Source organism: Physeter macrocephalus, chromosome 2 (genome assembly GCF_002837175.3).
Source record: "Physeter macrocephalus isolate SW-GA chromosome 2, ASM283717v5, whole genome shotgun sequence".
Lineage (NCBI taxonomy): Eukaryota > Metazoa > Chordata > Mammalia > Artiodactyla > Physeteridae > Physeter > Physeter macrocephalus.
In genome coordinates, this window is record NC_041215.1 from 58,430,058 (window position 1) to 58,440,565 (window position 10,508).

A 10,508-nucleotide genomic window follows, 5' to 3' on the forward strand; every position below is an offset into this window, starting at 1 on the left:
GTGGATAAGTAGAGGCTCAAGCCAGGTGCCTGGAACCTGTGAGGCCAGAGTGGAAGGACCAGCTGCTGTTGGGCCTTGAATGCCTGGTTTAAAGTTGATACAATTCTGTGTGCTGTGGAAAGTGCTCAGAGGTCTATAAAAAGGTAAGAATTGACTTTCATTAAGGGTATACTGTATTATTTCATTAAGAGTATACTGTATGTATTATTTTCTTCTGACAATTTCTAAGGACTTTTACAGGCCATTTAGGAGGGGATTATTCAGCGTTCCTGTTCATTTTGTCGTCTTCACTCAGTCATGCACATTAGATACTGAAAAAAACATAACAGCATCATTTTGGTTCTAACACTTTCGTTATCGCTCGCTTGCTTTACTTGTCATTTGCCACGAACTTCATTAGCACCGCGGGTTACGCCCATGGGCGGCAAATGCATTTTGAGAGGTGGAGTATCGATGTGCAAGGTTTTATCTGCCTAGAAGTCCAGTGCCCTCCAATCTAATTGGACAAGATTCAATCTGTATCTTTCCGTATTAACCATAATCAGATTTTCATAGAGTAAATAGTTATCGCACTCATTGTTATGAATTAAGTCATACGTATACAACTGATGGAAAACTTGTTCCCTATGAGTACTCAATTTCCAATTCGTTCAAAACACCAGAAATTTTATACAAATCTTTTCGTGTATTTTCTGCATTAAAGTTCTCTGAAAAACAAACAACAAAAAACAAAACAGGTATACTGTAGTTTCTCCAAGTGTTAACTGTTAGCCAAGTCCCACCCTTCAACACCTGAGGCCAATTAAAAGAATGCAGGTCCTAAATGTACGGAATCACAATGTCTAAGGGCGGGGCCCAGAAGCCAGCAGTTTAATCATGAATATCCCCAGGGCATTGTTATGTATACTTAAAACTTGAGAGCCTCTGGACTCTCCAAACTTTTTTCAGTTAGCTTTCACCTGAACCTGAAGTAGGTACTATTATCATCCCTATTTTACAGAGGAGGAAGTTGAGGCATAAAAAGGTTGACTAACTTGCTAAGGTCACACGGAACTAGGGTTGGAATCTAGACCAATCTAAACGCAGCTCTTAAACATCACAGTACAGTTATCTCCTGTTGCTAAATGATTTGTTGCTAATACTTCAAGAAGTACTGGACTTGCAGTTTGAAGACCCACTAAATTTAGTCTGGTAAACTTGGGCGATTCACTTACATTTTGAATTTCAAGTCCCTCGCGGGTTAAATACGGGCCAAAACACCCCCACCTGCAAGGTGACCTGAAGGCAGGGCGGGGCAGCAGGTGGGGAAGGGAGGTGATCGATGACTCCGGCGCGCCGCTGCCTGTTGTATTGGCTCGAGCCTCTCCCGCCAGGCCTGTCCTACTCCCGCGCGCTCCGGGGCCCGCCCCCGCCGCCATCTTGGCCTAGGAGGGAGCGGGCCGCACGCGTGAGTAAACAGCCGGAGCCGGGAAAGTCGAGGTCTGGCCGCGTCCGGGTGCTGCAGGGCAGCGGCGGAGAGGACGCAGGCCTATCTTCGTACGTGGGGGTGAATATCGGGGTTACAGTGCTAGGCGGCGGGGAACCGTTAGCCTGGCGCAACCTCCGCCCCCTCGCGGTGGGACGCCTCGCTCCCCGGACTTCTCCCGCCGCCGCGCCGGTCTCCTCCCTCTGTTGAAAGCTGCCCGGGAAACTGGTGGCGGGAGCGGGCCCTGGGCCTGGGTGCGTGTTGCGGCGCGCAGGCGGAGGTTAGGACCTTGGGTTTGTGCGCCAGGGGCCCGGGGCCTGGACGCGGTGGCTCTGGGAGGGTGGGGGCGGGCGCGCGGGTCTGGGGCCCGGACTCACGCGGGACTGCCGCGGAGCCGTTTCCATCGGTCACTGGATTGTCTCCTCTTCCGGTCTGGGCCTCAGGGGGGTGGCCGACATGACGACCCCGGGCCACAGCCCCCTCATGCCGCTGTTGGAGACTTTGGAAGACCCTTCCGCCTCCCATGGAGAGCAGACCGACGCTTACCTGACTCTGACCAGGTGAGGCCTGCTGGGGGTATGGGGTGGGGCGCCCTGGCGGGGCTTAGGAGATAGCCCGGGTATTGGGTGGGGCGCCCTGGCGGGTCTTGGGGAGGAGGTAGTCCGGGTGGGGCACGCGAAGCGAGTTTGTGTATTCTGGAAGTCTGGCAGCTGCGGGGACACCGGGGTGGCGCGTGCTAGGTGATGTTCTCGGCTGCGGGTGCTGCTGCCCTTAAGGTGCAAGTTTGGAATGAGGAAGCCTGCACGTGTGTCTTGCAAGCGAAGGGTTAAGAAAAGTTTGGTTGGAAGGGAGCGTGCTGGAGTAGTGGTTTTTCAGTGTGAGCCACCTGTGTTTCGGGACAGTGGGGGAACGCACAATTGGTTTTTTAATAGAGAGCAATAAACCGAGTTCTCTTTTAATCGCAAATGCTTCCCACGTTTTTTTCCCCCATGCAGACCATGTTTTTCTGAGTTAAATGTAGTTTGGAAATTGCAAGGAAAGGGTAACAACTGGTACAAAACTATAAAGATTTAGTAAGTTTCTAAGTTTGTAACTAGGGATAGATTTTCCTGTTCCCTCTTCACATAGGGAAGCTGTCAAAACCTGTGTATAGTGTGGATGCACAAGTTATTCTGAGGGTTTCTTTGCATTTATATTCTTATGTTCTTAAGCATCTTAAGCACTGGGTCAATTAATTTGCCCGTGTTCTAACATAATGTTTAAAAAGATTATGCAGGTATTTCATAGTTCATTTTTGTGTCTGCTATTTGCATAAATTTGTGTTCTTTCTGCTTTTCTGAAGTCGTATGACTGGAGAAGATGGAAAAGAAATCATTATAGAAATTGAGAAGAAACTTCCTCAGCTATTCAGAGTTTTAAAGGTATGTATCTTTGTTGTCAATAGTAAATAGTTTTTACTTTGTGGGGAAAAGCAGGTTTTGCCAATTAACTCAAAAATTTTGATTCTAAAATAAAATAACAGCAGGGTTATTATAGTACTATTTGAGGACTTAAATGTATTAGGTGCTATCTTAATTAACTTGTTTTCTCTCACTTAATCCTCCCTGTCCCAGTGAGGCTAGTCTTTAATTCGCACTTTGCAGAAGAAATCAGTTTAATGTGCCTAAAGTTGGCCGTGGCCACTTGAATCCAAAACTTGCACTCTTAATAGGAAAGCAGTGATCAGAGATTATGTAATCTGTTTTTTTTCTCCTTTTGTAGGAATGTACTTTTAAATAGAATGAATCTGTAGTTTTGTTATTGGTCTACTGTATGGGTAACATTCATTTTTTTATCTTCACTCACCCTTAGTTTTTGCCACTCTTGCTTAGTTACAAAACCGCTTATGGTTATCTTGTTTGCTTGTTTATAGGGAGGTTGTGTAGTTTAACATCAAACTGAGGGCCTATGCTCTTGTCACGAGTATACTGTGCCTTTGTGACTTGACTTTCCTTAACACGTAACTTAATTTCCTTGTTTTTAGAATGAAGGGGTTGAACTAAATCTCCAAAGTCCCTTGGAGTTCTTATTTTTGTGACCCTGTTTTTGTGCTTTTAAACGGAAGTATTCTGTCAAGATGTTCATTATACATTTTACCATGATTTCGGGCCAAATGTTGAGGCATTGGGGGTTCTACCTTGTCTACCCTTATATATTCCTGTTATAGTCATCAGTGGTTGTTGTTCATGTAAGCAAGAACTTTATTGTGTAGTAGGTCAAGACTTGTTAATAGTATAAACAATATTAATGGTATTATTTATTGTCCCATTTTTCTTCGTTGTCATTTTCCACATTCTTGTAGTGTATTTGTTCTGATGAAGACATGCATAATGTATTTGGTATTTGAGAGCATGTAGGATCAGAATCTCATTTGCATGCATTTTGAGTCAAGTTGCATTGTTTGTAAATAGGGTTTGTAACTAAAATGCCTAATAATTATTTAGAAGCATGTGGGTGGTTAATGATAGGAAAATCAAAAATTGATCACACACATATTAGCTACTATCTAGGAGATATAGTAGTAGCTCTCATTGTCTTAAGTGGTTTTTTTTTTTTGTGGGGGCGGTATGCGGGCCTCTCACTGCTGTGGCCTCTCCGTCTGCGGAGCACAGGCTCCGGACGCGCAGGCTCAGCAGCCATGGCTCACCGGCCTAGCCCCTCCGCGGCATGTGGGATCTTCCCGGACCGGGGCATGAACCTGTGTCCCCTGCATCGGCGGGCGGACTCTCAACCACTGCGCCACCAGGGAAGCCCTGTCTTGACTGTTTAAGACTTTGTATCTCAGGGTTTAGTATTTTGGATGTTTGGTTTGATTAATTATGAAAGGGGTGCTCCAAGGAAGTGTCTGTTCTTATATTTGACTACTAACATTTACCGTTCTTCTCTGTCAAGAGTAGCAGATAGTCGAGGATTCCTTGGATATTGGATTCAGAGAAATGGGGGGATTTGAAGATAAATCACTTTGGAATGGGAAATGGTACGAAGAGTGCAGGGTTACAAGTAAATGTAGGGTTGGGGCATATGGCAAGACTCCCTTTGACAGGTTTGGGATTTTATTAACTTTTACATATAGAATATGCATTGGGCTTTGAATTCCAGGTGGTCATGGACTCAAATTCTCCTGTTTGTGAAGTATTGAGATAATGTTTAAAGGTCCTAGCACTTCAGCTACTTAGTAAATGTTACATTCCAACTCCTTCCCTCTCTTAGAGGTGTTGCTCCACTCCATAGCTAATATGTCAGCTTTTGCCTTTGAGTCTTGCTTTCTTTTTGTGGAAGGGTTTTGCTCCTACTCTTTGTTTCCTGTCTAGTGTCTTCAGCATCTTCCATTTGTTGGCTTTTTTTTTTTTTGCTTTCAGATGTGTGGAGATGTTCTTTTCCTTTTAAGAAAAATATTCTTTATTTAGCTGATCTCTACCTAGTTTCCCTCTTTTTTTGCCAAGGTGTATCCATGGCCTCCTGATCTTACTCCTTTTTAATCTGCTCTCAAAGATTTGTTGATTGTTGGGATTAAAATGTAATTTTGTTTTTAAATCAACTTTTGCTGTCTAAAAATTAATTTACAGTTGTACTTGTTTGTAACATGTTATTTTGTTTTCGAAGACTCACATTGCCAGTCAAAACTCAGAGCTCAGTAGTGCTGCTCTGCAGGCCTTGGGGTTTTGCTTATATAATCCAAAAATTACCTCTGGATTATCAGGTAAATTTATTGTGATATAATATTTTTAGAGTATAGTTTGATACTGTTAAAAGTACTGTTACCTCTCTATTAGTTTCATAACCTGTAGTTTAGGATTTGCTTTTACGAAAGAGTGTTTAGGTTATATCATTGTTGGAAGGTTTCTTTTCCTTAGATGTAGTTCTGACTTTGTTACTATAAAGTTTGCTGTAAAAGAAAAGAAAATAAGCCTATTTAAAAATAATTGTTGAGAAAACTGAACCTTGTCCTTTATAAAAACACACCTGCTTTGGAAGTTTATAATTAGATGGAATTAATTTTGGAAGTTAGATGGTCATTTATTTTACACAAGCATGTGTTAAGGAACATGCTGTAATTTGAAAAGTTCTTTCACCTCGTGGTAAATGAGATAATTTGGAGCTAAAAGTGGTAATGAAAGCACAGGATCTGATGCTTTTCTGAGTTTTCAAGCATCCTTGGCCCTCTGTATCCTTGGATGCAGAACCCACGGATGTGGAAGGCATAAGGGACTTGAGCATCTCTTGGATTTTGATATTCCTGAGAGGGGGTCCTGCAACCAGTTTCCCATGGATATCAGGGGAGGACTGTAATCTTAATTATTCTGTAAGTAGTTTGTCATGGTAAAGGAAACCTGGGAGGTGATCTTTAGAGAGAGGAAATTAGCAGTAGGGATTAAGGATATCAGAAAGTGGTTACCATCTTTTTTTCTGAGGAAAAAGTTTCCGCTTTTTTTATATATAGAAATGTTAGCAATCTAAAGTAGGAGTTGTTCATTTTGGAGCAGAGATATAGTATTGATAATGTCTTGCCAAAAATTGACTTGTATGTTCATACGTACTAATAAAACCTTATAGAAATATTTTAGTTGAAAAATATCTGATTTGGAGGCTACTATCTGTTTTCTCTAAGAATACCTTCCCTATGACCTGAGTTTTGTGTTTTGGGAAGAAGTTTGATATCAACATTGGTTCTCTGGTCCTTTTCTCTGGATATGCATTTAATTTTTTGACACTGAAGGGAACAGGATTTTTCTCTATTTTTCTGTTAGGGATTTTAAAGGATGTAAATGATTCCACATAATTAAAACTGCTTATTTTTCAGAGACAAATATTCAAGAACTGCTTTCAAAACTGAATGATATTGTTAAGAATTCAGATAAAAATGTACGTACTAGGGCACTTTGGGTGATATCCAAACAGACGTTTCCCACTGAAGTTGTTGGCAAAGTAGTGAGTATAGCTTTTGTATATGTCTTCTTAACCACATGCCAGTTAAAAAATTCAGACTTACTCGATTTGTATTTATTTGGTTCTGTCTTTCAGGTATCTAGTATAATTGATTCATTAGAAATAGTCTTTAATAGAGGAGAAATGCATTCTGCTGTTGTGGATTATGAAGCATTAAATGTCATCATAAGGTATGGGTTTGGATGCTATGGAATTTAGAAGAACAGTTTCAGTAAATTTAGAATTTACTTTAAGGAGTAGTCTTTTGGGACTTGAATTTGAGTTAAACATTAAAAGAAGGAAATGTCTCCTAGACTAAAAGTCAAAAAGTAACAGGAAGAAGGAAGTAGATATGCATAAGTTATTAGGTTTCTTTATTTTTACTGAGACAGTCTTTAAAATACAGCCTTGGTTCTGCTGCTGCTGCTAACACAGTTCTGGTTTTAAAAATTATCTCTGTTAAAGCTTTTGCAAGAGTTTAAAAAATAATAGACTTTTATGTGAGCTGTAGCGGGCATTTAGGAAAGCATTAAACAGTTCCTAGCAGCAGATGAGGGGAACAGGAAAATCCCCTGTCTTCTTCCTACACATCCTTGCTTTTCATTTTGGATGTGCTGACAGCATAAACTGTTGATGTGCTTTGTCTTAACTTGCTTTTCATTCTTTGAAAGTTTTCTTTAGTTGTTGAGCTATATGTTTTAACTACTTAGTGTTCTGATGCCCTGATTGATGTTCACAGTGTATCATGGTTCTCTAGCTGTCCTGTCGTATAAGAATATTGAATTTAATTCTGTAAAAATAATTAGTATTTCAGTTTTTTTAATCTGAAGGAAAGATATGTTCTCCTTATTTGAAAAGTTTATAAAAATAATAGGAAAGTCTGCAAATTAGCAATTAAAAATTAGATATATTTTTATGTGTGTATAGTATTGTAAAACAGTTGGACCATATTATGCATATTTCTGCGTAATTGTGTACTGTATATTTTCCTGGTACTTTAGGTGTAAAAGGTGAGGTCAAACTAGTTTAGTCATTGATTTCTCTACACAGGCTAATTGAACAAGCCCCAATTCAAATGGGAGAAGAGTCAATTAGATGGGCAAAATTGGTCATACCTTTAGTGGTTCATTCAGCCCAAAAGGTACATTTGCGGGGAGCTACTGCTCTAGAGATGGGAATGCCGTTGTTACTTCAGAAACAACAAGAAATAGCATCTATCACAGAGCAGCTTATGACTACCGTAAGTAATACTTTAAGGATTTTTTGGATACTGCATTGTAAGGTTTTGCACCAAGCTGAGGGCTCATACTGGTGTAATTGCTCTATGATCTAGGAAGTTCCTCTTTGAATTAAAACAAAGAATTGTTTAAGTTAATGTAGTCACACTGATCCTATGTTATAGTAAGGAAGGGAGGTGTCTATTCAGTGTTATTACAATCCAGGCATTTTACCCCATCCCCAAAGAATGGTGATTGCAAGAAATTGCATTTTTGGAAATGGGAGAACATTAACTGATTCATCTCTATATGGATTGTTACAAATCCCAGTAGATACAAATTTAATGCACACAAGTGCATCTAGTGTGTACAGTTTCCTGAAGTTATCACTTGCCCCAGGTTTTAGGTTTTTCAACCTTTCTCATAACATATTTATTGAGCACCTGTTATATACTGGACATTGTTTTAGGTACTGTGTGTATAGCAGTGAACAAAAGCAACTTGTGGAGCTTATTTTCTAGTGGGAGAGATAATAAAGTATCTAGTATATTTAGTAAAGAGCATTAATGGAAAACAGCAAGGACTGGATGGAAAGTGCCATCGGAGAGGAAGGGTGAGGTGGTCAGGGAAGGAAAAAGAATAGGTTATTTGAAAGGTGATTTGAAGGCGATATAGGAGTTAGCTACCTGAATAATATGCAGTAAGCTCATTTGAGGCAGGAGGAACCATGAGCGCAAAAGGCCTTGCTCTGATATGAGTACTTGGTTGTGTTCAGTGAACACTGGGCAGTAGGATAGAGCGATGAGGAGGAGATGATACCAGAAACAGGGCCAAATCACATAGGACCTCGGGGGCCATTGTAAGGCATTTGGTTTTTACTCTGGGTTATATTGAAAACCATATTTGAAGCTTTTGAGTCTACGAGTGATATGCATACTTACTTTGGTTTTAAAGGGATCACTTTGTCTGCGTTGAGAAAAAACTCTACGTAGGAGCAGGGAGACTAGTTGGGAGACGTTACAGTAATCCAGGAGGTGGTGGAGACGTCCAGATTCTAAAACCTGGGGTTTTGTTTATTTTTTAAAATTCAGGGTGCCTCATGGTAAGGTTTGGAGTCTAAAAGTGACGCCAGTGTCTTTTTATTGATAAATTTATTAATTTCTTAAGAGCGTATACAGTCAACCCTTGAACAACTTGAATTTAATCCTTGTATAATTCATAGTCGGCCCTCTGTAATCGTGGTTCCTCTGCATCCTTGGATTCAACCAACCACGGACTGTGCAGTACTGTAGTATTTACTACTGAAAAATATCTGAGTATAAGTAGAACTCACAGTTAAAATTCACATTGTCCAAGGGTCCACTGTATAAAATTTTTAATAAATTTGAACTTAAATTTTCTCAGAGGTGTTACCCATGAAGCTATTAATTTTTTTTTTTTTTGTGGTATGCGGGCCTCCCTCTGTTGCGGCCTCTCCCATTGCGGAGCACAGGCTCCGGACGCGCAGGCTCAGCGGCCATGGTTCACGGGCCCAGCCGCTCCGCGGCACGTGGGATCCTCCCATACCGGGGCGCGAACCCGGTTCCCCTGCATCGGCAGGCGGACGCGCAACCACTGCGCCACCAGGGAAGCCCGAAGCTATTAATTTTTAAAGTTAGAGTGAGTGGTTAAAGCATTAACATTTGAACTCTAATGATAAGCAAGCTGAAGTTTTTAGGGGAAAGTATATTGGTAGGGGAAAAAACTGTGTTGATGGATCGAAGAATGGCCAGATATGTGATAAGACAAGCATAGTAAAATGTTAGGGGTATTTATACTTGGATATTTACTGTAAAACTCTTATCCAGCTTTGCTATATATGTGAAAGTTTTCCTCATAAAATACTGGGAAAAGTTACTTGGCTGAGAAGATCAATTTAATACTGCATTCTTTTTCTTTCCAAGCGTCTTTCTGGTAAATATTTTTGCTTTGGTTTTTAGAAATTACTTTCGGAACTCCAGAAGCTATTTATGAGTAAAAATGAGACTTATGTGTTAAAATTATGGCCTTTGTTTGTCAAACTTCTTGGGAAGGTAAGTACACAGTTAATGAACAGTTTTTACATGCCAGACCGTTTAATTTCTTAACTTTCCATAGTATGGTTGATCCTCATTATTCATGCATGCTGTATATGAAAATTATTAAATATTTGTTAACCCGACATCAGTATTTGTGCTGCTTTTGCAGTCAATTGCAGGCATGTGTAGTGGCAAAAAATTTGAGTCCTACAGCATGCATGTTTCCACCTGAGGTTGAGCAAGGTTATGTTCTGCCTTTTTGCTTCAATTCTTAATGTCCTTTAAACAAATGTCCATTTCATGATCTATTTAATGCCACATTTTTCACGTTTCATGCTTTTTCTTGGTGATTTCAGTTTTAAATGGCCCCAAAGTGTAGTGCTGAAGTGCTATCTGTGGTAGGTAAGCAGCGGAAGGCTGTGATGTGCCTTAGGGGGGAAATACATGTGTTAGATAGACTGTTCAGGTGTGAGTTACAGTGCTGTCCGCTGTGAGTTCAATGTTAGTGAATCAACAATATATACTAAATAAGATGTCTTTAAACCAAAACAAACATAAAACAAGGTTGTGTGTCAAATGGTTGATGAAAATGTGATCAGAGGCTTGCAGGAACCTAACCCTGCATTTTCCCTACAAGCCATGGCTCAGTATTTGCTAATACACTGTCAAGGCAACTTTATAGAACATAACTGTGGTGAATAATGAGAATCAACTGTATGTTCTTTTTTTTTTTTTTTGCGGTACGCGGACCTCTCACTGCTGTGGCCTCTCCCGTTGCGGAGCACAGGCTCTGGACGCGCAGGC

The 10,508-nt window shown here is 40.6% G+C and overlaps 2 protein-coding genes across 6 annotated transcripts in view; one reads left to right on the top strand and one right to left on the bottom strand.

Moving 5' to 3' along the window:
* Positions 1–1,237, bottom strand: part of NMI (N-myc and STAT interactor) — a 112,828-nt gene extending 111,591 nt beyond the window's left edge. Inside the window, exon 1 of the mRNA XM_028477780.2 lies at positions 1,215–1,237. The gene's annotated coding sequence lies outside the window, so the exon portion shown is untranslated. The remainder of the gene's footprint in view (positions 1–1,214) is intronic.
* A 191-nt stretch (positions 1,238–1,428) lies between these two features.
* The window catches only part of RIF1 (replication timing regulatory factor 1), a 57,606-nt gene continuing 48,526 nt past the window's right edge, over positions 1,429–10,508 (top strand). For 3 of the 5 annotated variants that reach the window (XM_055087823.1, XM_055087821.1, XM_024122213.3), the window contains exons 1-8: positions 1,467–1,546; positions 1,909–2,025; positions 2,808–2,886; positions 5,108–5,204; positions 6,306–6,433; positions 6,527–6,621; positions 7,481–7,670; positions 9,627–9,719. In XM_055087823.1, the coding sequence (XP_054943798.1) occupies positions 1,922–2,025; positions 2,808–2,886; positions 5,108–5,204; positions 6,306–6,433; positions 6,527–6,621; positions 7,481–7,670; positions 9,627–9,719 (786 nt within the window). In that variant the 5' untranslated portion in view covers positions 1,467–1,546; positions 1,909–1,921. The other 2 variants (XM_007114285.4, XM_007114284.4) reach the window with 2 other exon arrangements.